This window comes from Dryobates pubescens, chromosome 13, assembly GCF_014839835.1.
Source record: "Dryobates pubescens isolate bDryPub1 chromosome 13, bDryPub1.pri, whole genome shotgun sequence".
NCBI classification, from domain to species: domain Eukaryota; kingdom Metazoa; phylum Chordata; class Aves; order Piciformes; family Picidae; genus Dryobates; species Dryobates pubescens.
Genome location: NC_071624.1, coordinates 4,977,407 through 5,005,371, shown reverse-complemented (window position 1 = coordinate 5,005,371; position 27,965 = coordinate 4,977,407). Strand labels below are relative to the sequence as shown.

Here is a 27,965-nt window from a genome sequence, read left to right as displayed (position 1 = left end):
AGTATTCAGATTCTGTATGGTCCTCAATATAGCTCTCAACCTTTTGAGAACAAGCCTGACTACTACCATCTGTTTTTTCTCCCATCTTCCTTGACTCTTCCTACTCTCTCACTTTCTGCACATCTTTGTGTCTGATACAGTGATGCTGGAGCTCAAAGTGAGTCAAGTCTCAGAGTGGGGCTGAAGAGGACTGTTGGACAGGGTAAACATCAGCCCTGGTTACTCTTTCCCACAATGCAGGTAGGTGACCTGAAAACCCTTCTTCTGCCTTCCTTTTGCTTTTACGAAAGCAAAACCCAAACAGGCTGACTGTTTCTGGGGAGGGATTGCATGTCCCAGAGCAGCCACTGCTGAATGTGTATGAGGATCCACCCTTCTCCCATGGCTGTCTGCTTCACTAAGGGAGGCTAAGCAAGAGGGGTGAATAAAGCTCCCTGTGACAGATCTTTTCAAGAAGGGTCCGTTTGGGAAATAGGGGGTTAATGAATCTGACCTTGCTATACAAGTTAAGCTAGTGATTTGACTTGAGACAACTCACACAGCATCACTTCTGCTTTTACAAGCTGCCTCCCACCCTGTCTGCCCTGCCTAGCTAGTGGCTTTTCCAGACAGGACCCAGCTCCACTCAGTTTTCACTTACTGGATTCCAACAGAGGGGAAATCCCTGATGGTCTCTCACAGCACCATATTCATACAAACAATGCAAAGCTGGAACAGACAATGAGTTGCCATCTGCAGCCACTTGACTTCTATAATAGGACTCAACATCCTTTTCTCTTGAAGAGTCACTTCTCAGAAACAGGTCTATTGCTCATTAATCTCTTTAATTACACACATACATTCCCAGCTGTCAGGACCACAAGCAACTACAAGAAATTACTCAAATTTAGTAAACTGAAGGGAAGCAAACCAACATACTGTTCTATCATTGACTTTGCCCTGGCCTCCACCTTCTGAAGAGCAGAGCAATTAATTTTCCTGCAAGTACTGCTGGAGTTAGCAATACTTGGTACCAGCCCTCAAAAGCCACAAACCAGGACCCAACAATCTACATTAATTTCCTGATCCATAACCACAACACAAGCCAGAAGAAGGTTGGACATCAACAGGGGTAATGCAAAGAATGCTGCTAAGCGTCAAAGCAGGGAGCCAGTCCAGATACAGGTTTGCAGCTGACCTTCCTAATGAGACTGAATAATGCCTTCTCAGGACAAGTCAAACAAGGGGGAAGCATTGCTTATGGAAAGCTTATTTTCAGAAAATTCTACTTCAGGAATAGAAATAAATAGTTTAAGTTTTGCCTTCTCCCCCTCACATAAGAAACAAGCTGTCTACAAGGACACAAAGAAAAAACAACAGGCAGCAGCTAGTTGAAGATCCTGTTCCCTAGAAGAATCTTGCAAATGTATACTCCAGGATGGGTAAAACCAGATGTCAACCACTATGGAGACATCAGGGAGTTAATGACAACTATTTGTGAAGAAAGCATGAAAGTGATAGGAGGGGAAATTTTGTGGCAATGCTTGCTTAGTGGAATATGCATTTTCAGAAAGGACAACAAGAAAGGAAACTGCAAATCCTGTAATAAGTCTTTTGGCTTTGTTACTAGTAGCCAACATATTTTTTTGCCATAGAGGAAGGTGAGATGAAAGCCTGTTTTAAATCCTGCTCTACAGTATAGTGTCATTTACCTTAACTATTCACTGTACCACTTTTTGCCAGTCATACAATTTATATATGGACAGAGTCAAACAGTGACATCTGCATTCTGAATAAACCAGACAGAACCACAGCTTCATTGTAGCTACACAATCAAAGCACAAACACCACTTCTGCCAACCAGACCTGTCTCTCAAGGACTTGTCAGTCCCAGCAGAAAGCTCCAAAAGGAAGCAGTATCACGTCAAGTGCTTAAATACTTTCTACTCCTCCTTTTTGGCCCCAGTCTTCAAGAGGATCCTAGATAATAAGTTTACCAGTTTCTTGTTTTTTTCCAAATAGGATTCTGTAATCCTCTTTTCTAGGGTAAGTGACTCAGCCTGGTTTCTCACAGTCCACAGTGCTGACTTAATGTCTCCTGTCTTTCTGAAGTCTGATGGTAACTGGACACAAGCCATCCTCCAAGATCCTCAGCTCTCCAGAGCTGATTTGTATCTGTTGCCTGACTCTCTCTTTCCTTTCCTTCTCTGAAGCCCTTTCCCATCATTATAGCTTTCTGCTGCCTCTTTCTTATCTGTCTCTAAGGACAGTAAGAACAGCAAAGGGTCATCTGCACATGGCTCCAAACAACACAAAGAGGCTCTAAGGAAATGCATTTCTGGATAGAGTATCTTCTACTATAAATAATAAACTCACCATCAGAAACAAAATCCAATTGAAGCAAAACAAAAATGAAAACAAACTCTACCTAAGCAACACAGAATCACAAAAGGATTAAGATAAGAAGGGACACATGGCTAACTCTTGGGCTTGATAAAGTTCTAGATCAACCTAGTTAGATCAATCGAGCTGAGTTTTGAAAACACAGACCTTATATGCCTCCACTGACAAATATGCCTATAGATCCTACACCTGCCCTTCCCAAGACAGATATACTTCAGTTCACACTCCAAACTCCATGGAGAAAACAATCAGTGTACATCCACATAAATCTAGAGAGAAGGACAACAATGGACATAAAGCCCCACTCCTCAAAGAAGCTCCAGCAGAGCTCTCATCTGTCCCGATTTGCAGATGACTTACCTAGGGGCAAGGCCAGCAGGATGAAAGGCAGAACCTTGGGTGGAGAGGCCTTGACAAACTGTTCAAATATTTCCATGAGAAAAGGTGCCAAGTTTTCCACCTGCATGCAGCAATCCTAGACATGGGTTTAGGCTGGGAACCCACTGTATGAGCAACAGCCATGCTGCAAGGGGAGGGGGGATGTGGGGGAGAAGGTGTGCAGATGAGCCTGCAGTGTTGGTGACTTACAAATAAGGCAAACTATGTACCAGACTGCATTAGGAATAGGGCCAGGAAAAGACAGAAAATTATTATCTCTTCTGCCTGACACTAGTGAGGCTGCCTCTGGACTGCTGCAATCAGCTTCAGGCCTTCACTTCAAAATGGATGAAGAGAAACAGAACAGGCATCTACAGAAGGCAATTCAGATAGCCAGGATTAGGAGCATGTGGCAGGAGAGCTCAAGAGGCTGGGTGTGGTTAGCTGGGCACAGAGGAAGTTTAGGGATGGGTTAATCACAGCCTACAGTTATTTGAAGCACAGTTACATGAACAAACTCTCTAGTGGTACATGGGGGTTGGTCTCTTCTCCCTAGTAACAAGCTCATAGGATGAGAGGAAAAGGCCTCAAGTTGCACCAGGGGAGAGTTAGGTTAGATATTAGAAGAAACTCCTTGACTGAAAGGGTTCTCAAACAAGAGATGCAGATATGTTGCCAAGGGACACGGTATAGCACCAGATGTGGAAGAGTTAGATAGTCGTTGGACTCAATCTTAATGGCATTTTCTAACCCAAATGATTCTATGACTCTATGGTGTAAAACGGGCAACAGCTATGAACGGCAGTTTGTGAGGGTTAGGCTGGAGGATGAATTTACCTTAGGGGAGTACAGCCTGCAAGAGGTCACTGGAAGAGGGTAGGGGAAAGCTCTGTCTTGAGGAGTTTAAGACTTGGAGAAAACCAGTGCTGACATGAGCTAGTATTAGGAATAGTCTTCCTACAAGCCATTAGAAACCTTGCTACCTCCCTTTGTATCAACACTGCTATGGGAGGGTCTCCAATCCTTCCATAAATAGTCCTGCAAAAGACGAGCACAAGAACTGAAATTACAGCTCTTAGAAGAAATATGGGTTGCACAACATACCTTGTCCTTCCCTGCCTTCCTGGTCAATATCTGTACGTTTCACAAACTACCCATCACCCATCTCTCTGCTCCCTGTCACCACGTTATTACCTTCCCTCCTGCTAGCACATCTTTACTTAGCCTAATTACCTCTACTATTGGTCATCCCACACTAACAGCACACGCCATAAAGAATAGCTCCAAAAGGCACAAAATTAACATCTCACTGCTGCCAAGTAGAAGAACTCCCATCTCTTGTACTCCACCACCAAACATACATTGTCACTGTGTTCTAAATGACAGCTGCAGAGCTTGCCAGACCTCTCTGTGAACAGATTTGTCCCACTTGGAAAGGCAGAAAACAGACTCAGCTTTGTTGCTGGATGATCTTCTACAATGTTCCAAGTTAAGCCAGTTCACAGAAAGGCCCATGGGGCCCAAGAGCAAGATAGAGGTGACAGTGAGAATGTAGCAAGGGGGAACAAGCACTGAAAGAAAAGGAATAAGAAGCAAGACCATCTTCTTTTCAGCTGAAATCGCCCACTGCATTAATTCACTTGCCTTGGATCTGCAGCCCCAGAACTGCTATTCTCGATGCATTTAACAGTGAAGGTTGCTGCTCCTACTTCAGACCAGTTGGAAGGCTCATGTATCAAAGGTTAATCAACTTTTCCAGTTGACCTACCAGGAGATCTTATCTCTCCCTGCAAACCATACGCTGATTAAATCTTTAGGTGATCAGACTAACTCTGGAGAGTGAATTTTGCTGTGCTGCACCATTCCGGTTAGTCTCTTCTGAATTGCTCATGGTCCCCACCCAAGCCATTACTACACATTATTACCTCATTCAATCCTCCTCTAGGGAGTGAAAAAACGTGTTCCAGAGATTAACCTCATATGTACTATTCCGTGCCACCAGATATTGGAGGAAAAAAACGTGCTACAATATACTCTGGAGCAATTTTAATAGCTGTTTCTTAGGAAACAGATGCACTGTTGAGCATTTCAACTTTTAACTTCCTCACTGGGTCACTGATTATTTAAATAGAGATGAAGCTCAAGATGGGCTAATTTCAGCATATTGTGATTCCCTGTAAATCTGGGGTGGCTCTGTGCCCATTTGGTGGCCTAGCATAAATTATGTTCGTCTTTTGCAGTTGCCCCAGAAAGCAAGCACAGCAGCTGGGATTTACCAAGAAATATAGCTGTATTACAGTTTCCATTTCTTTGGCTACATCTCCACAATCTTATGGATCTTTTCCAACCCAAATGATCTCCTTCAGTCCCAGCTTAGAGATAGTATGAAAGAGCAAGAAGTACCTTGAGATGGTAAAATCACATGCCCCAAAGCCAGGCAGGCTGGTTAGTGCAGAAATTTGCACAGCAGAGAGCACAACCCACTTGAAACAACAGAATGTTGTGGTGGTCCCACATGCAACAGGGGACATTCAGAACAATCACACACACAGATCTTCTTAAAAAAAAAAAAACCAAACCAAACACCACCACACAGAAAAGACTGAATAGTCTTAAACTACCTCCAATTTCTAAATCACTGCCCTTGCTGTTAATTTTCCCCCCCTTGTTTACAAAGACGTTTTAACCCTGCAATCTAAGCCTAGAGAGTTTATTTTTAAACCTGCTGGTATCTAGCTGTGAATAACTTTCTGCAAATAGATACTCCTAGAGGGAATACAGCTTTATTCTCTGATCCAATTAAAAAATACAAAGCACCAAAAAAAAAAAAAAAGAAAAAAAAGAAAAGAAACACCAAGCATTCAAACCTGGGCCTGCTGGAATGACTTCAGCCGCCTCTTGAAGCAAGATGGAAGAACAAAGTCACAGCCCTTCGCAAGGAAAGCTAGCTCCCCTCCTAAGTCTGGGTCTCTCCGCAGAGAATTCTCCTTGATCATCATCCTGGTCAGCTCCTAAGCAGATGTTGCCCTTTCCAGAAGGGGCACAGGGACTCTGTAGGATACCACGTCAAGACCAGCACGTTGCTTTCTTGGTTTTGATTTTTACAGGCAAAAAATGGCAAATGGCTTCAACATACTATGTCTTCTCTCTCTTCACAAGGACAACATCTAGAGATTTTATCTCATTCCTGAATCCAAACCTCCCTTTTTTAATTGATATTCAAAGTACCATTCAGCACCACCAGGATCTTCTGCCTTCCTGTAATACTTTAATTGAGAAATATGATCTACAACAGAATCTATTTCCCTGCTGGCTATATGACAGACAATCCGTCCTTGGCCTGTAATAGGCCAGGGGTAATATGGGAAAGGAAGCACCCACCACCACTACCAAGAGTGCTATAATTAGATGCACTGTAGAAGTGGCTAAATATACTGTCTTCCCCAATAGTTCTGACTTTATGTGCTTCAGTGCTGAAACCTGAGGTGCCAGTTTGCACCAGATGGACTCAGACAGGGTTAAAACATATGCTCTCACCCGAGGCCTATGAAAACACGATGCTAGTGGTTTAAAGTCCTTGCTACTGAGGTGATGAAACAGAATATCAGCATTAGTGCCCACTCCAGACCAAAGGCTGTAATTTGCAGAAAACATAAGTTTTTCCTTCTTGCTTGGAAAAGGTAAATAATTTAATTCATTTAAAGGCAAGCAAGGACGTAAGAATCACTTTGGATAACAAGCTCAGACATTCTGAAGCAGTTCTGAAGAAAACAGTTTCATAGAGACACCAAAATGCACCATTCTTTTTATTCACTTCCCCCACAACGCTCACAAAGCTAAGGCAAAGCAATTTTCAGTTGACAGTAGCCTTCCCCTCTCTGCACAGCCTTGAACAAGTCAACTTCAAACTCTTGCTCAAGACTTTGTTTAGGCTAAAATATGTAATCCTCCTATCACAACAGTGATGCTTAATAAAGGCCTAAATCCAGCTCTTACTCTACAACATGAACAAACACTGAGTCTCTACTTTCCCTGCCTGATTTTAAAAGTCCCAGCTACTTGCCAGTTACCTTCTATGCTCAGTAACAGAGAATGTCCCATTTCCAGCTAGTAGGGCTTGTATCGAGATAGTGCACTAGAAATGAGAAAGAGGTCTCACTGGGCCTCACAAACAGAAAGCTTCATGGCACATGTGCTTCTGATGACCTTTTTCTGGTTTTGTGCAAAAGGCCTAAAGTTAAATCAAATACAGCATCATGTATTGTGACTGTACTACAGACAGACACAGAAACAGCCTATCCAAAAGGATGCTCTTACCACAGATTTGCTCTTGTGCAGTTAGATAGGCTATTTACTAAGGCAGAGAGACCTTCAGCACACTCTCAAAAGGATTTTTGTTTGTTTGGGGTTTTTTTAACTTCTTCATAAATCTGTATCAAAATCCCTAGGTTTCTCTCCTGGATCAGGCCACGGTCCCACAACCTGGGCTGTGGAATCTACTTCTTCATGAAAGAATAATTGAACAAGACTGTAGCGAAGTTTGGGTCCCTTTAGGTCACCGCACCTATGTCTGAGCTCTGCAACCTGGGAACTTAAAAAGCTTCTAAGTCCAGATGTATATTCATGACTACAAGCCTGAAGAATTGCAAGGTTACTACAATGTCATCAGCCCACTTTGCCACGTGCTCTGCAAAGGACTATGAAACCTAACAGAGCTGAAGGATAAGGACGGGAATGAGAAAAGGGAGCCCCAAAAAGGCAAGCAGGAACTGCCACTATGTGAAGGTTATACAGATATATATGAAACAGTTTTGGAATAATTTTTTCTTTTTCTTACACTAACAATTGATCCTAAACATTAAGGCAATGCCAAAAGAACCCACAAGGCTCCACTGTACTGTGAGTCCTGCACATCTCATATAGCAGCATGTCAGAAGGTGATTTATTTTAAATCCTCTGTGTCAAATGTACTTCATCTTCAACCAACCTCTCACTTTGCTTACAGACTGCAGAGGAAATGCAGTTCAAAGAACTATCTACAGCTGCATCCAGACCACCTACAGTGGGCTTTACAAGATGCATGCACAAAAGAGACTTACTAATCCAGCAGCCACTAGCCACTACTTAAAAAACAAAACCAACAAAACCTCACACAACAATAATGCAAACCAACCCCCAAATCAGCCACCTCCTATTCATTCACAATTAACCAGTCACAAAAGACGACAGAAGTTTGGGGGTTTTTTGCACTGATTACTTGTATTTTTCCAGGTCATCCAAAGGCTAGGCTTTCTGTGTCTGAATTCCACTTTTTTTTTTCCATTAGAGCAGGTTCCTAGCACAGCATTTCCTATTCTCAAAACTCACAAGGTTGGTATACATAAAAACAGAGGAACACAAGAAACTGGCAGTTAGAGAATCTTGTATCCAGAGTTTCAAAGTCAGCTGGACAAAATCCACAGCAGAAAAATCTGCCATCAATGGCCTACAGATCAACTGAACAAACCAAAGTCAAATTCAGTATTTCTCCTTGCCACAAGTGACCCAGTTTATATATAAGGTCAAACCAAAAGATGATCTTTGCTAGCCATCAGAACATAGCACCTCACCTGTGCCTAAAGCTAGAAGCTTAGTCCTAAAAGATTTAGATGATTCAATCATCAGGGGACTTTACTGTCCCCCAAGGCCTGGCTGCAACAATTCAGTGCACACTGCAGAGCCTAGAAAGGCACCAGCTCCAACTGTTTGCAAACCAGATTAAACTTCTCCAGCAGCAGCATAACTTTTTCTTGGTTTGAAAGTCAACGAGGCTGAAAAACTCAATGTCACAGGGCTTTGTTTCACCTATCTTTATATGTGTGCTTCAACAAAAATCAACCACACACAAGCAGAGACTCTATCAGCCCTGATTACCAAAGCAGCTTGCATGCCAGGAACACGTCCCTAAGCATCTGGTACCAGTTCTTTTAATTCATAAGATACAAGGCTGGAGGGGATCTTGAGGATCATCTGATCCAACCTTGCTTGCTTTCATTTCATCTGATTGAATGGGTTTTTTTTCCTGTCAATTTTGATTCTGAGATACTTTAAGATTAACTTACTATTCTCATTTATTTCAATAACTATTACCAGACAGAAAAAAAACAATAGTGTGTATAGATACACATATATATATATATATACACACACACACCCTTTTTACTCTTTAGGTTTAGAAGCACTGAGTAAATAAATTCTTTTAAAGACTGAATATTGTGTCTAGAGCTTAACTGACAGATATTATCAATATCTGATCAGAACCATTTGTAATATATGTAAGATGAAAGCTGATTTTCCAGAAAAAAGCTTTACACTGTACTTCAGATGCATTGAGAAAATGTGATTATTTCATTACAGTTGGTCACTATAATGTCATAGAAGCCACTTTTTACAATTAATTGCCCCACCCAAGAGCCTTCATAAGCATCTAATTAAGTCTGCTAAACAAAAGTACACAGAACTATGAAGCAGCATTTTGAAGGGAAAGAATTATGAAGTTGCCCACCTTAACTTTAGATGAGTGTGATACAGTCTTAATTTCACTCAGAGCCATCTTAGGGCCACTTTTTTGAGCATGTAGCACAGACATGATACAAAAAAGCAAGGTGTGAAGCCCCAGGACAATGTTTTAGAGCACATCAAATTAAGAACAGTTCTGAAGGTCCCAGCAGTACCTACTCCATCAGTCTTTCAGGCAAGGCAGGATTAGATAGTAGCTACCTAAACCCAGCCCAGAGGAAACACAAGGCAGCATGGAGCAGCCTCTGGAGACTTCACTCAGGGCTCTACCATCTGAGATAATGTGGTTAGACAAGGTGATCTGAAACCATTATCAACTCTGCAAACTGTAAACCCCCTTGCTGACAGATCCACAATCCCTGTCCAGAAACAATTATATCACACATTTGATGTCTGTGTGAGCAATTCCACTTACTAACCTCATAGAAAACAAGCCTAACTATAATTTCTATCTTGTATACAAGCATAGTGGAAAGTAAAATTCAGAACCATGCAATAGAAGTAGAGACACAGGGGAGACAACTTGGATGTAGAATTGCCCTTTCTGGCTCACTACACAAGTAAGTTCTTTTGAGAAGGGACACCCAAAAAGCAAGGTCAAAAAAAGAGGCCTCTTCGTATCAAACCTTGGTCCTGGTTTCTGGTCCAAAAATTATTGATGATTTTTATCAACAGCTCTTAAAACACATAAGCAGGACTTGCAGCAGAGCTCTGCATTATTCAAACTTGATTCTGAAAACGGGATGACTAAGTTTCTTACAGGCTCTTCTAGGGTACTTTCACTAAGTACTCATTCTTAAGCAGGCATTAACTGAATTTAAATCTTCTGTCAAATTAGCCATCCTGTACGCAGGTAGATCAAGGACACAGAGAGGTTAACCGCAAAAACATCCACCACTGCCTTTTCCAAGGACTTTGCAGAAGGCAAACATTTTACTCTAAAGGTAGCACCCTTTACCTTTCCAGAAACTCTAACACTCCTGCAGATAAAGTCAGAGAATTTCTATCTCCACCTTCTTCACTATGCACTGGTTTGAGTTCCCCCCATTTCCCTCACACCCACTAGTCTGCCCAGAGCTCCTCACTGCCCTCCTAGCTAGAGAAAAATTACAGCTAAGTAGTTGGGCTTTTTAGCTAGACTTAACAGATGCTAAGCTGTTTTTATTGAACTACTTTTTTCCAAACCACCATATTAAAAAGATCAGCTTAAGAGAGGCACACAGAACAGGAAGTTTTAAAACAAACAGTTGTAGGTTTAGAGATAAGCAGTGGAAAACCGGATCTCAGAATGGGAAATGTTAGACAGTCTGAAAGTACGCAGTGCTTCCTGGTCTGCCTGAAAGAAGGATGATGTGCTCATCATGTGCTCTGTAAAATTGATGGACTTCTTGAGTATTCATTTCCTAGTTTCTAAATATTTTTGTTTTGAAAATGAAGAGGTAAGTAATTCTATTGTTCTCTGTGGACAAGCATAATTGGCTTTTATGATAAAGACAAAGCCTGTTGCCAATACAAGTTAGCAGAGATCTCTACACAGACAGACCAACCGAGACAGCAAATAGTCCATTCTAAAAGTGGTTATCCCTTTCTTTTTTCATTGCTTAGAATTTGAGGGACATTAAAACTGTCACAACCTACATCAATGAAAGCTGAACTGTTTCCACTGTATTATTAGATCTCTGGGGGTTTTGTGTATGTACATAACTATTTGATAACAGTTTTATGAGCCTTAATAAAACATAACACATAGTTTACATATTATTCATTCAGGCACACATGTGTAACTAAATCAGAATCCACACTGAGCTCCAGACAGTCTTTTCCAGGAACATGGATGCATTCCCCAGATGCTATACCTAGAGAGGGCCTTATGTCCATATCCATGCTATAAATGACAGCAAACCTCAGAGCAAGCATGGAGCAGCGGAGACTACTTTTGCCCATTCCTTTAGGGACTAACTCCCTCAGGAGAGCACCAGCTGTGTCCATACTGTGCAGTGCTCAACCCAGGCCGTCTCCAGCTCCTCTGGGTCCCCCCAAGACAGGTACCCTGTCTTGTGATCTTTGGTTCTAGGCATCCACACAAAACAAAGATTATAATGCTGCATGGAAGAGAAGAGCTCTTGCAGTATGGGGGTGTGTTGTATGTCCACAGAAGGCAGGCTGAAAGCAAACTCACACACAAGCTACGTGAGTGATTAGGGAAACAGAAGCGGGGAAGTGACCAGACTGATGAGTTATGTGACAGTGCAAATGCATCTAGTTTTCAAGTACTATAGAAAACCTGCCGCAGTCAGTGTCACACTATCAAAGTGGTTTTTTTGAAGCCCGCTAGTTAGAAAATGTTGTAAATTAACATACAAAGCAAGAATGGCTATTATAAAAGATTACTTCTGAGCTTTTAGAGCTTCTTGACTCTACTCCTCAAGGAAAAGAGACTCCCTTGCTGGATATATCAGACGAAGCAAAGATGCCCAGAGAAACATCAGAAACACTTGGAGAGCCTAGTCTAAAACAATCTCAGTAGTGCCACAGACACCCTTTCAGAATTACACCAAATTCCTGTATTTTCAGGAAAGACAACAGTTTTAAAGATGTGCACTTCGTGCTCCAAATAGAAGGGGCTGTAAAAGTTCACTTGTAACTTGAGCTCTTTTAAAGTGCCTGTGCAGAAGGCTGATTTTGGAAACTGAAGCTGCTTGCTACACTTTCTGTGGGGTTGGAAGTTTGGCACCAAGTTACCTTGAAAATCTGGCACTCGTTACCAAATGGAAAACACTGAGGGCTGGACAGACTTGGCTTCCCTCTAAAGCAGGCTCCCATCAAGACCCTCGTTTTGTGGGAAGATTTAGTCCACCTTTGAAAGGTACAAGCAATGGAGACCCAACAATGACTCTGTGCACTAGTTACAGAGAAAAGAAAACCCAGTGTTTGTAGGTTCTGATCTTTGTGCATAGAGGATCTCTCTCTTTAGGAACTGGTGATGAAGAGGAGGAACAAAGGCTGCGGGAGTCTACTCAGAGATGAGAAACAGAAGTAGAATATTCAGTTCTCATTGAGCTGGTAAGAGACAGTCTAATACCTACACCCAGTAATAAAGTAGTTAGATGAAAATTTGTTTCTACCCTCGGTTATACAGGACTTATTTAAAGTACAAGCAAACAGCCTGCAGAAACATCAGTAGGACAGGGGCAAGCTCCAAAATGAAACTATACATCAAGATACATTTTGTCTGTTTAGAGGTTTTGGTTTCCTTTTTTGTTGTTGCTTGTATTCAAATGCTACATTTCTACCAGGCTGAGCGAGTTATTCCATGCTGCAGCATCCAAAGCACAATGAATCACTTAGCAGATGTAAATTAATTTTTCCCCACATTTTCTCAGATTTATTTTACTTGCTACCCCAGCAAAGGTTTGGTTCTCTTACCTTAATCACTTCTGGGGCCTGCTGAATTGAAGCTGGAACAGAGTCTCTGGAGGCAGCTCCAGTATAGCTTTTTTGCCCTGCAAGCAGGGACTGTGAAGGAGTTGTTAAAGTTTCCTGAAGAATCTGCATCACTTCCCTCTCTTTGGACAAGCTTCCCTTGCCTGTCCGGAATTCCACCAGTTCCTGGGCAAAGTCCTCGATGCTTTCCAGGATACGCAGCAAAAGGGCTTTATCGTCCTCTTCCATTTTATGACCATTGATTTCCATGATTTTTGACAAAGGGGAAGTGGGGTCAATGGGTTTACTTTTGGGTTCAAGAGCCTGAGGTAGTACCTGCCTACCATGCCAGCCAGCCACCTGCAAAGAGGCAGGTTCATTCTCTTTTAGAGGGGGTTCCCTCAAAGTATTCTCCATTTTCTGAGAGAAGCACTCCAAGTCCAGCAGCAGTTTGTCTATCTCCTCCTTGTCTATCTTACTACCCATCTGTTCTCCTTTGGAGACATTGGCTTGGGAACCACACAGTACAGAATCTGAAACTGTTTTTAAAGGAGTCATTTTCTCAGACGCATGGGAGAGCTCAGCATCTCCCACTCTGTCATGTTCTGCTTTAGCATTGGCAGTTAGATCTGAACTAGCAGCTAGCTGGTAGCTGCGCTCTAGACTCTCCCAGCCTCCTTTCTGCCGCTCTGCCTTCTTTATTTTTCCTAATGTTCTTTCGCCATCCGACTCCTCCTCAATGTAGAGAGTCTCAGTGGAAGATGTGCAGTCAGAAGGGCTTGTGGCTGGTAACTGAGGTAGAGCAGAAGCATCTTTCACAGCTCTCACACTGTTCTCCTGTGGGACACTGTGGAGGGAGTTTGAGGTAAAGCTCACAGTACTTGTTTGGATTGACTGAGAGGTGCTTGTCGCCTCACACTGATCACCTGGTAATCCCAGGGGAGCTGCACTTGAGGATGGCAGCTGAATAATATCCTCATACCTAGGTGGCTGCTCATCTCCAAACACTGGGAGAAAAGGAGTTTGCTGCAAGCCATGAAAAGAGTTAACCAGTTCTGCCAAGTCACTAGCTTCCTTGTTTCCTGATGGCTTGAGCTCAAAGGGTAGCTTCTTCAGGTAGGAAGAAAATCTTGTCATCAGATTCATATAGATTTCTGAATTAGCCAGGGGATCACTACTGTTCCCTCCACTAACACTGTCTGCAGACTTCTTCTTGATGCAATGTTTTATTATGTCTGTGCACTTTTTCAGATCCTCTGAGCACTTGAGCAAGATGTCTAAGCACACTTTAATATCTCCACCAGAAGAACCATCTAGCGCGTGTTTCTCCAAAATCTGGGTAATGAAGTTTTCTTCAGAGAAGAAATGAGGTGAGAGGGGAATCATGGGATTCACGGTGACTTCTGGACCATCATTGCTCTCCTGCCATTTTTCCACAGGTGGAGGACTCTGCATAAAGCCACATGGAGGGCAGTTCTCATCGTTGTTGAAGTGCCCATAAATCATGTCAAAATCAAATGACCTCCTGCTGAATGATTCTGATCGAACTTTCCTTCCCTTTCTGTAGGCCACATGATTGGAAGAGTTTTTGAGTTTTTCAAAGGAGAATTCCTTTATTTTACCACTGGCAAGGTTTATTGCTTCACCAGTAATGTCTTTTAAACTGCTGGAGGCTTGCACTGAAGAGCCCTTTTTGATTCTTGGATTATTTGGGAGAATTTGTGGGTAGTCCTCATTTCCAGGCAATGCAAGTCCATTTTCAGGAAGAGGATTTCTATGGTCTAGGTTGGCATCTTGGACACCAAGCTCTGCACAGACACTGTGGTGGGCAACTATGCATGTAAGTCCTTGCTTAAACACTTGGCAAGTGCCTGTGCAGTAATGCACAGTGTGCTGAAAGTGCTGGTCTATCACCACACTGCTGTAGCAGTTCACAGAAGTAACCATAAGCCTGTAGGTTGCTGCCATAGCACAGCTCACACTTGGAAGCAAAGCTTCAAAACCCACCATGAATTTAAGAAGAAAAAATTCACACCCCTCCCTACTTTTGACAGCCACACCAGATTTAATAAAATCATTCAAATGTCAGTTGAAAACACTCAAACTACATGAGAAACTGCTGCCTTGGAAAGTCCTATTGAAGTCTGGAGTGGCACAGTCACAACAATTAACACGACTGGCATGCGGTTTGACTTAAAGCCACTTTATTCTTGCACTCCATGCAGAAAGTTTTGCTGATGCAGCACAAACTGCTCCATTTGTAAAGGTCCAGGTAGGTTCCCCAGCAGGTGTTAGAAAATTCAGACAGCTCTCAGGCAGAAGTGAAAAGACAATGATTTTTGTTTGATCCTCCTTCTCTCTTTTTGAGTGAGTCAATAAAAGATAGATAATCAAGTAGCATGTACAAACAAAAAATCCACAGTATGCTTGTGCAATTCCCCTCTCACACTCGTAAGGTAGGTCCCTGGGACAGGAAAGAGAAAAGAAAAAACAAATAAGAATCATTATCATTTTTATGTAATAAGCAGTCTTGTCTACTACCTAACATATGGCACCAGACTGTAACAACCAACACTCATGCTTGCAGAGAATAAGAGTAGGCTGATATTTTTCCTTCACTCAGATCTACCATATAAGAACACTGCTGAGGAGCTAGCCTATATTTATACACAGGCTGTCTGCATGTTGCCATTTTAACAACTCTATTTTAACCACTCATCTTTTTTTTTTTTTTCTCCAGACTTGCCTTTTTTTTCCCCCCTGCTCAGACTGAACAAAGCATTACCTTTCATTCTAGTGGAGCAAAATGTTTTGATCATCTTGTGCAATTTTGACTCTCGCGTTCCAAGACACTAAAGATACACCAAAGAGCAATAAAGAAAAATACTTTCAGGATTACCAAGCCCTGGATTATAAAAAGCTTGCAACCAGCTTGGAGCAAAGTAGATGAATGCCTCTAAGAATGCATGGCCTTTAGGAAAGGCCACATTGGCTTCCATTAGCCTTTCACCTCTGAGACTATGGCAAAAGGGTCTAAGGAGGAATAACTGTTTGTCACTCTTACAACCCATAAATAGCAGCAGATTTTGTAAAATAAACCTGCTGGTGTAGACATCAAGAGCAGAAAGTAACATTTGTATAAAGGCTAAGCCTGCAAAAACCAGGAACTGAGTGTTTTACACTTAGCATACCTATCTGCAGCTGTTTTTCATATCATCGTGGTCACAACTGCACCAGGAAAAGAAAACCTGCTTAACTTTGTTAGGAAAGTGTAGGAAATCCCAGGTTTACGGGTCTTAAATTTTAGACATCACTTCATCTTTAGTACTTCAATAATCAAGACAAAACATACTAATTAAATGCTTGGCACACTTTATTCCTGTGCAAACAGAAATCCATTTCACAAAACATGACTATATCACAGCTAAGTCACACAGCATGGGTTTATTTTGTTGTTTCAAGGTAAACATCTAACACTATGTGAAAGGCCACACCTTCATCTGATGAAAGGATCGCCCTTCTGCGTGTTACATCCCATCTATCTTAGCTCACACAACAGAGAAGTACCTTGGAGTTTGGCAATGTTGAAATTAAGGACTGGGGGTAGCACAAGACTGCTGAACATTCATATCTGACATTTAAAAGCCTTAAATTAAAATTGAGAAGCAGCCATTTCAGAGTATTTGATAGAACTGTTTATGTGTCTTGTCTGCTCAGTGCCATTGGGTAGAACAGCACAGAGTAAAGAAACCTTCTTGATTTGCTCTTTGGGTTACATCAAGCATTGAGATGATTGCATTCAAGGTGAAGAACTAACTGCTCCAACTGCCCTGCTGGTATCTGTAACAGGCTGCCACCTGCCCATCAAATGCCAGAGGCCAAGCCGCATCTTGCACCAGGGCCAGCTCCTCCATACACTTCTGTGCCTGTCCTGTACTGCTCTCCTCTACACTCCCTGGCACTGCCCCAAAGCCCCACAGGCATGGGAGGTGGGGGGGATCATCAGAGGTATGAGGTGTGCCACAGTGAGTCAGGCTGCCAGGGGCTAAAAGGTGTATACAGAACCGTTTTTAAACCCTGGGGTGCTGCTACTATCAGGTATAAGCACAAACCTGGGTAACATGACTCCACACCCTCCAGTCACTGACTCTCAGACTTCACTATGAGGTGTGCTAAATGGCTCTGCTGAATCTGAGCCACAGTTAAAGTACAATTAGCTCCCCAACCTCTTCATCTTTTAGGACTTAATGGGCTTTGTTCAGACAGGAAAACCCACGCTCTTGTGCTTCCAAAATGTCTAATGATCCACAGACTGCCTGAGAGTGCCTTCTAACACATCCAGAGTAAGAGGTCTGCTGCTTTTCCAATTCTGAGCCTCCAGCAACTATGAACAAGTTTTCTGGCATTTACTGAAATAAAAGTTAGAGAATGTGCAGAAAGTCAGCAGATTTACTGAAGAAATCATATTGCTTCTGAAAACACACAGGACTTTCTTCCTCAGAGCTCCTTCCTCCCTCTGTGATACACAGCTAGGAGAGATCAGTCATCCCTCTAACAGTAAAGAGCAGTCTGGGTTTATACCTAATTTGGGAAATAATTACAACTTGATTAAGTTATTTCTTAATTAGAGAAATAATGTATTGGGCTGTCTCCTTCTCTTATATCACTCCAAAGGTAATCATCTCCCTGCAGAAGTGTCCCTTCCACTGGGACTGTCAGTTTAGCCAATCTTTAAGCCACCTTCATCAGCTTTTTGCATCTGTAAGACTACTCCATGAGTTCTTCAAGGAGAAGTTCTCCTAAATTCCCAAACTAATCTGACATTTTTAGTTCAAGTTTGCATTTTCAGCCACAGCAAATAGAACACCCCTTCCCACCATCTCCATGTCATACTCCCCAAATAATTTTTAATGCCCCAGCCATGTTACAGTCAGCCCCTTGTGCTTTAGCATAAGGTAGGCCCGCAGCCACATTTGCTGCACACTCTAATCTCTTTCCAATTTGCCCATAATATCTCTGGTGCTATCACACATCAACATAATCCAGACAAACTTGTCAAGGCTAACGCAAGATCACTACCTCCTGCCTCTGTCATTGGCATCTTTTACTGCTAGGTCAGAGAAGGAAATGAAAGAAATCAGTATCAAAACTTTGATATCCTCTTCTTATCTAAACTGACTAATGTCTTCTCTGTGATTATTTACTAGCTGCTTTATTATCACTGTCTTCAAAAACATGTTAAGGTTATTCAAGGTGCTGGAGTACTTGGTTCCAGCTATACAAGACAAAAAACAAACCAAAGAGTGTTTAGGCAGCACAAATAGAACACGACCATTTTTCCTCTGTCTTAACCAAGGGGCACATGATCAGCTTGCAGCTTTGTTGTACAATGATAAATGAAACATGACCCATCGTGTAAACCCAGTCAAGATAAAATCCAAGAGGAGAGTGTTCCTGTTGTCAGATCTGGGAACCTAGTCTCAAGCTTAGCTTGAATGGGCTTTCAGTGGTGCCTTTATTTTGGTGACTAAAACCTACTATTTACGAACAGCCACCATGGAAAGACTGAATGCGTTAAGAAATATTCATACTTCGTGTTTTTTCCCCGCTTGCCACTTCATTCCAGTTCTGACTCCAGAACAGGCCCCAGTTCAGACACACTGTAGAAAGATTCCGTAATTAGAATTGCTGCCATGAAAACAACTCCAACCCTGAGGATACAGGATCGGCTTCACAATATAAACCATGAATGAATAGCATTTCTTGTGCACTTGCAGAATAATGCTTTATGTCCTTCCTATCTGCAAGATGACATGAATCACTTTCCAAAGGAAAAAATTATTGCTGATACTAATGACATAAAAGGTTATTCTATAAGACACACAAGAAATTCTATTCATGCAAAGATTATGCTGGAGTTAAATAATGAAGCATGACAATCTGTTAGGAGGGGACTGTCAGCCAGCATTTGACTGACTTCCAAATTGAAGTCTAAAAGCTATGGGACAGGCCTCTACTGCTTCTGAAAATCTCAAATCTGGCAAAAATCTTGAACTTTTATCTCCAGCACTAGCACCAATATTTTTAGTTATCAGAGGTTAGAAACCACCAAAACATGCAGTAGGGAGTAGCCAAGGCCTTTCTCCACCAGCACACAGCACAGGCATGGCTATGCAAGTGTGTAAGAGGTGGTAGGATAAGCACTGCAATTTGGTATTCTTGAAAAAGGAACACAGAGACAGACAGAACAGTTTTGTCATTTGGACACTCGTCAATATATCATCAAAAAGTATCATCCTAGCTAAACTATCTCTTGTCAAGTCTTACCCTCTTAGACAAGCTTATGGTACCAAAAGGCAGCATGTAACTGCATCCTCTTATTTAGAAATGCTTGATTTTTGTTTGTAATTTACTGAACAAAGCAGATTTGGGAACAAATTACTTAAGATACAAGCAGACAAATAACAAAGCAATGTTTTCTTGCAAAGCACAGCTTTCAGCCAATCTCTGGTACTTTCTCAAATAAGAGGGGAAACAATACTTGTCTTCTACTCGAATTCTTTAAGTTTAGACCTCACTGGATAATGGTCAAGGCCCACTGGGCCCTGAGATATATCATTATTTTTCTTACTACATGTCTCAAGTCAGAACACGGCAAATAAAGTAAAAAAAAACCCACACCACAAACACTCTGAGGATGGAGATCAAAACAGATGAGATGACTCAGTTAAGAGAGCTGTTCTGCAGCTCATAAAGGAGCTGAAACTGAGCCATGGTTCACAAAACCCAAAGGCTCTCTGACCACACAGCCAACTGGTCACTGCTCCAATGGTCAAGACAACAGGGTTCATGTGACCACTTACAGTGTTACACAGCATTCTGCAGTCACTGAAAAAGTCTTTGAAATTCTAGTAATAAAAGCATCACCAGATGCTACATCAATAATGGTCACATCAGAAGTAGCTGTTGGAAGAAATTATTGCAACAAATCCATTGCTGAATTCAGCAGGAATGATACAAAGAGCAATCTACATAAATTATTTTGAGCCCCATCTCAAAGGAACTGATTTACAAGTCATTAACACTTGCACAATTTACCTTCCAAAATACTTTGAATAAAAGACTAAAGAGAGTAACTTTTCCTTCTATAGCAAAGACGTTCAGAAGGGGAAAAAAAAGCCCAAACCCAAAAATTAACCATTTGAGCTGGTCCTTTGTTTTGTGTTTCTTATATATTTACATCTTACAGTATTTTGGTGTCCTAAGTAGCAGCATGTAATCCAAAAGGACTTCTATGTACATAATGCTTAGAGGGGAACTACAGCAGCAGTAAGATATCAATCCTCATGACACACATGCAGCCATTTCAGCTACAGTCAAAGAAACGATTGCACCTGTAGAGTTTCAGGGTTAGAGGTGATTGTACCACTTACACTGCCAAGGAATCCAGAGTTCAGTTGCAAAAGGTTTTATCACTAAGCTACTTCATTCTTTAGAGAGTGCAGTGAGCTGTGATGGCTATAAATCCTGACGTCCCTCATCGATGTGCATAAGTATCTGAGGGGTGGGTGTCAAGTGGAAGGGGCCAAGCTCTTTTTGGTGGTGCACAGTAATAAGACAAGAAACAAGGGGTTCAAATTTGAACAAAGATAATTTCACATCAACATGAGGAGAAACTTCTTTACAGTGAGGGTGATGGGCACTGGAACAGGCTGCCCAGAGAGGTTGTGGAGTCTCCTCCTCTGGAGACATTCAAAACCCACCTGCATGCATTCCTGTGCAGACTACCCTAAGTGATCCTGCTTTGGCAGGGGGGTTGGACCTGATATCTTTTGAGGTCCCTTTGAACCTCTAATATACTGTGATAACCCAAGTCAGAACATCTGGACTAGTCAAACTGCAAACTCCTATTTGAACCAGAGCCTATTTCTTCATCTGCTCAAGAACTTTAATACTTAATTATATGGACTGCAGAAAAGAGGTCATTATTTCCAGTTTGAGTATGCTCAACATGAAGTTCCAGAAAACAGGTATCAGGCTTTCTTAAGCTAAAAAAAACCCCACTACTTAGCCTTTTCCAGGATCACCAGAGAGTCTGGAAGAGAGTATTCAAAGTCACTGCTGCAGGCATTTTCTGAATGCTGTCTGCTGTTTTCTATTCTTCTTACAAAAACATAAAAGAGGTGGGATTCATCTGATTTGAACTAGCTACTTTGAACTTAAGTGTTAGGTACTCTCTGCAGGCAATGCAGAGAGGCAGGCACTTCAAAAAGAAAATCACCCCACTGAGCTTATGAGACAACCTAATTTTGAGGTAAGATGAATCCCATCATTCAGAGGTAAAAACACAGGAATAACTGCATCTGTCACTGACAGTGGCTATACGCCAGTGCTCCTGGTAGAGTATTAGAAGGAGACAGATGACACGTCCTAGGAGTATTCTCCCAGCCTCCAACCATTTTCAGCTGATCATAATTGTGGCAGTGGTATCTGTGTACTTCGTAACACTCACAGGATTTCCCTCCCATGTGCTTGGGCATGGCCCAGATTCACCAGAGGACACAAACTAGACCCATATGCACACTGTCCATGGCATTCCTGAATTTACAGAATTCCACATCACCCCTCTGCCATCTGAGATTATTAGTCCTCACTTAATCAGTTGTTCCTTTATAGAAGCCATTTTATACCTTGGCTTATTTCCACTGCTTCTCTCATAACCTCTTCTGGTTCAGCCCCACAATTCCAAGATGCAGGAACCCAAATTCTGCACAACACCTGGAACTGATGAGAACCACATTCAGACATTTTAACTGCCTTTCAAAAATTAATATATTCTCACTGTGTAGCACTTTCCTCTTCCAAACCTCACTATTTCCAGATAATATCTTCTCACATGTCTGCTCTCATAACCACTTGGGTTAATTCAGACATTCTGTTACTATTACTACCTATCTTTCAAGAAGAAACAATGATACTATCATCCTTTGTAAAATGTCAAGGGACCTACTGATAGAATGCTCCAAGAAAGAGGAAGGTGTTCACTCTTGGAGAACACAATTTTCATACAGTCTCAGAAAAAAAGTAGGAGGATAATAATGACCCAAAGGTCTTGAATAGTTTGTCTGTGAGGAATGACTGAGCGGGACCAAGCATTTCAGACTGGAAGAGAGGTAACTTTGAAAGAATATAACCTCTTACAAAATCATGAATGGCATGGGGAAGGTAGATAACATCTGACTGCTCACCTCCCCTTCCAACACGAGGATTAGGTGCAATCAGGAAGCAGGTTTAAACAAGCACACAGGTGGTGAACCTGTGAAATGTCTCAAAGAATGCTATGGACCCAGAAAGGTTCTAGGGCATCAAGGGGTCCTATTTTAGTATCTCTCCTGTCAAAAGTTACCACCTTGGGCACTTCTTGATGCCCTCTAATTCTTGCCATGTTCAGGAAACAAAAGAGGGAAAAACTGTTTCATATTCTCATGGTTGCAGATTGCTATCATAACCCCTCCTTTTTTTTTGGACAGCTGCTGAGAGAGTTTCACAGTGCTTTATCCACATTACTTAAAAGATCTCTTTCTTGAATGACAAATTCTTAAGAGCTCATCACTGCATAGACACAGTTACTTTGTCCTTCCTCCACATGCATATTATTTTGTATCCGCTGGCATGAAGTACCAGTTGCCTCCAACCAAGAACTGTGAGAAACATCTGCAATTCCAGACACCTTTTGTTTCTGCTACCCTAGTGCTGTGATTTTCAGCATATACTGTCACTTCATTACTCAGCCTCACATCCAGATCATTTATAACTGTGCTGAGCCACACAAGCCTGAACACAGGTTCCCTAGAAATTACTCTTCACTAGAAGCGCTGACAGTTCTTCCCACACTTTAACCAAGTATTACTCAAAAAGATACACTCTTGCTTACTCCAGGTCATTTCCTTCAAGGAGCATTAACAAAGAATTTTGTCAAACTCTCTGGAAAATCCAGAAACAGCAGAATACTCACTTGTCTTGTGTCTTCTTGTCAAACAGTTTCAGAGTAATGCTGGACTTGAGCATTCTTGCAGTGAACCATGAAGGTCACTGCCATGGGAGTACTTATCAAGGCAAGCTTCCAAGTAGACATGACCTTGAGAATTGATAAATATTGCTGTGCAGCTTGTATGGATTTGGAAAAGTTAGGTTTTACATTAGGAAATCTGTCTCAGTGGATTTACCCTAAAAAAACCCAAATCAACCCCAACACTAACTTAAATAAAATCCTTCCATGTTTGCATCAGAAGTGTTAAGAAAGCCCAACACTCAAGAAAACTTGGGCTAGCATCAGTAACAATAGTCTACATTGTTTTTGCAAAATTAAACCTGGCTCTTGACCCTAAACTATTGTTCTAGAATGCTGACTTTTAGTTAGTGAACGCAGTATTATTCAGTGCAACTCCTTCAGGTTAAGTCACAGAGTTATCTAATACTCCCCTGCTCCTGTACCCTCCAGAGTCATCAGCATGCAGGGTCCATGAACACAACTATAGTAGAAGCTTCACCGTGGAGAGCCAATGCATGGGCTTTGCAAAGTTTGTCACTCTGGCTATCAGCTCGGAAGGAGGATAGTTAATGATAGCAAGAAAGCTTTCAACCTTTTCAACTTTTCTGAAATACCTCTCTTAAACTTTCCCTTTGCACAGACACTTGGAACTAAAACTGACCAGACAGGAATTTGTGTCCCTTGAGACTGGTTTCCAGTTATACAAATGAGACAGTAAGAGAGTAAAAAGCTCACACAATTTTTCCACATAACACCAATGTGTTAAGTATGAATAATTTGGCAACAAATGATTGTTCCAACCCCATGTCTGCATAGAACTACCATTTAATCTTATCTCATTTAGCAGGCCCCAAACACAAAATAGAATAAAGTAATTGTAGGAAGCATAAGCCTAACTGAGCTTTGTCAAGCAGGCAGAAAATAAGGTGACCAACAGAAAACACAAAAGGTGAAGGAGCTTCAAAAGCACGTAATTAGCAAAGTTCAGAGCAGAGATCAGAAAGCCAGCTTGATTATGTAATCTGTCTCTTGGCTGTTTATAACCTTATATGGAAAGGGATCATTTTGTATTAGCAAAATATATTTATTTCCCCCCAAATTCAGTTAATTAAATATTAGAAGTATTGAACTACTCTACACAACATGAAGTGATTTTATTACAGTGCTGAAGTCACAAAGGAAGACGTGTCCAAAACGGCATTGCCTTGGTCATCAACCTTCTTTTGATACTGAGCTTACAATCTACAGAGTGTCCAAAACAATCTTGGAGACTTACTTTAAAATTGGGTAAAATTTCTCCTGTAGCAGACTAGTGTTCTGCTAGCCATCTGCAGAGTGAAGTCATTTTTTTCATCTAACAACAAAATTATTGGTTTTAGTTTCACTGATTGCCCAGCTATTCAGAGCTCACCTATTTCTCATTGCTGTTCTATCTGATTTTTGTGTTTTATCAGTATTGCATTTCTCTTTAGTAATTTATTTCCTTGTACTTTTTTTTTTTGTAAAGTCCTTTTTATCTAAAGTGACAGTCACTTTCTGCAGGGTTGCCTCAGGTTCCTAGCCCATACCTGGCCCCAGCTGGAGTACTACAGCTCTTCTATAGGTCAGCAACAAAAATGGTGAAATGCCAAGGTGGGGAGAAATACTCCAATATTGTGCTGCCCTCCCACCCTCTCCACTGAGGCATAACCGCAGGAGTAAGTAAGGAGCAAGAAGTCATTTCCACCAGTCATACCTTCCACAAGCCTGTTCCTGCCAGCCTCCATCTCACACTCTGAAGAGGAGCAGCTGTGGAAATGTAACAAATTATGCCAAAAGGTGCAGCATGTCCTAGCATTCAGGGCGTTTGGCACTGCTACAGCACTTACTGCTTATGACTTTGGTAAACCACACCAAAGGCATGGAGCAATGTGATCAAAGCAGCATATAATTTAAAGGGAGCACAAGTTTTCTATCCCCTTTCCTCTAGCAAGGAAAATTAAGGGTGTTTCAGCCTGACATCCCAGTAAGAGGAAGTTATTTCCCCTGCCCTTTTACCATCCTAGAATTTTAAAAAACAAACAAAACCCAAGCAAAACAAACCAACTAACCCACCCACAAACCCCCTTCCATTAATTTCTCTTCCTTTTCCCTGTGTATTTAAACAGAAACAAGTTAAGAAACAAACTGATATAAGAAACAGACGGCCAGGTAAATGTAGAGATTCCCTTATTCTCCGTGGACAGCAATGGTCACCTTCATGAACCTCAATATTCATTAAAATGAGCAGTCATTTTTAACAAGCTTGCTTGTTAGGCATGCCCTCAAGTATTGCTTCCTGTGTCCTACTCATACACTATGCTGCAATTAAAATTACTCATTTATCCACCAGTATTTACATGCTACTTTAACATAAGCTATTTTCCACTACTATCCTCATTTTACCATGCAAGAATTGTGGCAAACAGAACACAATAGCTTTTGGTGCTCAAGGGCAGATTTTTCAAAGGATGTGACATTACCGGGTGTTTCAGATGGTCAAAGCACAGCACCGGTTTGCCTGCCCTTACATCAGAAATTCCACAAATCAGGTCCAGATAAGCAACAGAGTAAATACAACAGTGAAGTCCGGTTGAAGAAGCTTGTTCCATAACACACATTAAACCAGTTCTTAAAAGATAGCATTTAACTACCTTGATTATACATGAGAAAATTCCCTTCCTCCTCTGATTCTGATTTTCTGACCAGTTTCTGTCAGAAGTGGAGCACAGGATCTAATTTAGTCTTCAGAAGAGTTCAGTTCTGCCTAGTAGGAGAAAACCCAGTCTTGTGGGGAAGAACTACTGCAATCATTTAAATAAAACATTAAAGCAAAACCAGCATTGGAAAACATTTATACAAAGGACATGAGGCAAGCCTACAGAGCAGCCTCTGTATTCAACCAAGAGATAACCAGGTTCAGAATTACTGTTTGAAGACAGCTTTCCTGTGCAATTCAAGGTGGGAGAAGTGCCTGCAGGAAGAAGGGAGAAAAGGGTGCTTGGTGCCGTGGGTTAGTTGTTTGGGTGGTGTTGGATTGGTTGATGGGTTGGACGCGATGATCTTGAAGGTCTCTTCCAACCTGATTTATTCTATGTATGTATTCTTAAAGAAAAAAATAACTCCACACAAATTCCACTGTGCATCATCATATTTACATCTCTAGGGCTATCAGCAGTGCTCCAGGGTTCCACTACAGAGCTTTCGGAACCAACCAGGCCACAATGTTCATCACCTGCTCCACAGGCTGCAGCCGAAGGAACCAGAACTGATGCTTTACCTGTGAATCTCTGCAGTATTTAGCAGTCACACATTGATCAACTTTAACTTGAGGCACGTTGCCCATAGCTACCTTTAACACTTCACCTCTGCAAATTACAAGTACAAAGTAATACGACACATGACACTAGTTGAAAAGGTCTAGGTAATGGAAACTAGGTATATGCCATTAGGAACTTCCTCTTTTATTTCACATTAAATTAAATGTAACCACACAACACTACCATTTCCAGATGTATAAATACTGGAAAAACAAACATTCCACCAGTGTCTCTTAATTCTTCTCAGAATCCATTAGGCAGGCATTAAATACACAGATTTCCTCAAAGCTGTCATGATAATCACCTCCCCCTAGAAAACCTGTGAGAGCAGACCTAACAAGTGTGAGAGATTCATAAATAAACAAATTTTTAAAAGCCAAGAGAGGAGGTGGCTATTTTAAGCAACTGCTTGTAAAATTTCTTAAGTGATGATAATGTGAGATAATTTATTACCATAAAATCATGGTAAAGCCCTGAGACCATCACCAGAAAAACGAACCCAGCCATTTAGGAAGCAGTTCAGTAGCAAACAGCTTGGGGAATACCTGCCTCTTGTCTCCAACTCTACCCTTTGCACTGCTAGCCTGCTGTTACAGGAAAGATGAGTGGCACAGAACAGCACATCTTCCAGGGCTTCCTTCTTTAGTGTGAAGAACAGAAGTAATAAAATTAGTCCAGGGCTTAAAAATATTTACATTACTTGAGACCAGTGCAGTCTGACAACCTTCAGACAGAATTACCCCAGTAGGAGTATGTCTTTCCATAAATCATTCCATTAGTTATTCCGTTTTACAAGTTTACACGCAACCTAATCTTGGATTTGTCTGCCTATGAACAAAGGAGTCTTGCAAAGCTGTTCCCTTTCATGCTCATGAAGAAATACTTCTGGAGAAAATAAAAATCCGACTTTCATGACAAAGTATTAGCAGCTGCACTGAAGACTGAACGTTCAGCTACCCAGGGTCCTGGGACAAGTGGCAAGCGTTCACACACACACACAAAAAGAACAGTTTAAGTAGAGGTGTTAACCTCCACACTCTACAACCACCACAGCTCCGGGCCATCCTGAACTGGAATCTACACTCAGATCACTGTGCTTAAAAGCCGTTATGCCTCTCAGCACTCCGTCAGCACTGTGCCGAGACAATTCAGAGCGTCGGCCTCCCCAACACCACTTCGCACTGGTTTTCACAACTTAAACGCGAACGAGACGAGAATCGTTTCCTCCCTCTCCGCCCTCTACATTACTCGGTAACTCCATTCAATCACTGCTTCCCACAACCGTGGCTCACACCGTCTTCCCCTAACGCACTCTCCGAAATGCCCAGCCGCTCCCCACGGCGAGCCGGCGGCCCCCAGCATTGCGCACCGCTTCCGCCGGGCCGGGCCGCTCGAGCCCACAGCAGCTCCCGAACCCTGTCAGCGCCGGCACCACGACATGCCGTGCCGGGGTGGTTCACCACTGGCAGACATCACACCGACACCATCCACCTCGGGGCCCACCCAGCACCTGTGCCCCGTCACCGGATCACGAGGGGAACAACTGTTATAGCCCGGCCAGGGAGAGCCGACGGCTACTCAGCCCCAACCCCACCGCCCCTCCGCGTCGACACCCGCCCTCCCTCCGGCGGCCCCAGGACCACCCCTCCTCCAGGCCCCACAGGCGCTGCTGCGGCGCTCCCCCCGTCATGTCGCCCCACCGCTCTTTACCGCACCTACCCGCCGGAGCGTCGTTCCGTCCCATGCCGGCACCGCCGCTCCCGCCGCCGGGCGCGATCTGCTGCCCGCCTCGGCCGGCCCCTTCCGCACGGCAGGGGGCTCCGCCCCGGAGGCGC

General features: G+C 42.3%; 1 protein-coding gene across 2 annotated transcripts in view; it reads right to left on the bottom strand.

Moving 5' to 3' along the window:
- The window catches only part of PPP2R3A (protein phosphatase 2 regulatory subunit B''alpha), a 54,618-nt gene extending 26,653 nt beyond the window's left edge, over nucleotides 1–27,965 (bottom strand). Inside the window, exons 1-2 of one of the 2 annotated variants that reach the window (XM_054166429.1) lie at nucleotides 27,850–27,965; nucleotides 12,745–15,205 (exon numbers count right to left, since the gene is read on the bottom strand). In XM_054166429.1, coding sequence (XP_054022404.1) covers nucleotides 12,745–14,751 — 2,007 coding nt within the window. In that variant the 5' untranslated portion in view covers nucleotides 14,752–15,205; nucleotides 27,850–27,965. Of the gene's footprint in view, nucleotides 1–5,627; nucleotides 5,848–12,744; nucleotides 15,206–27,849 lie in introns of those variants that run through there. The other variant, XM_054166430.1, reaches the window with a different exon arrangement.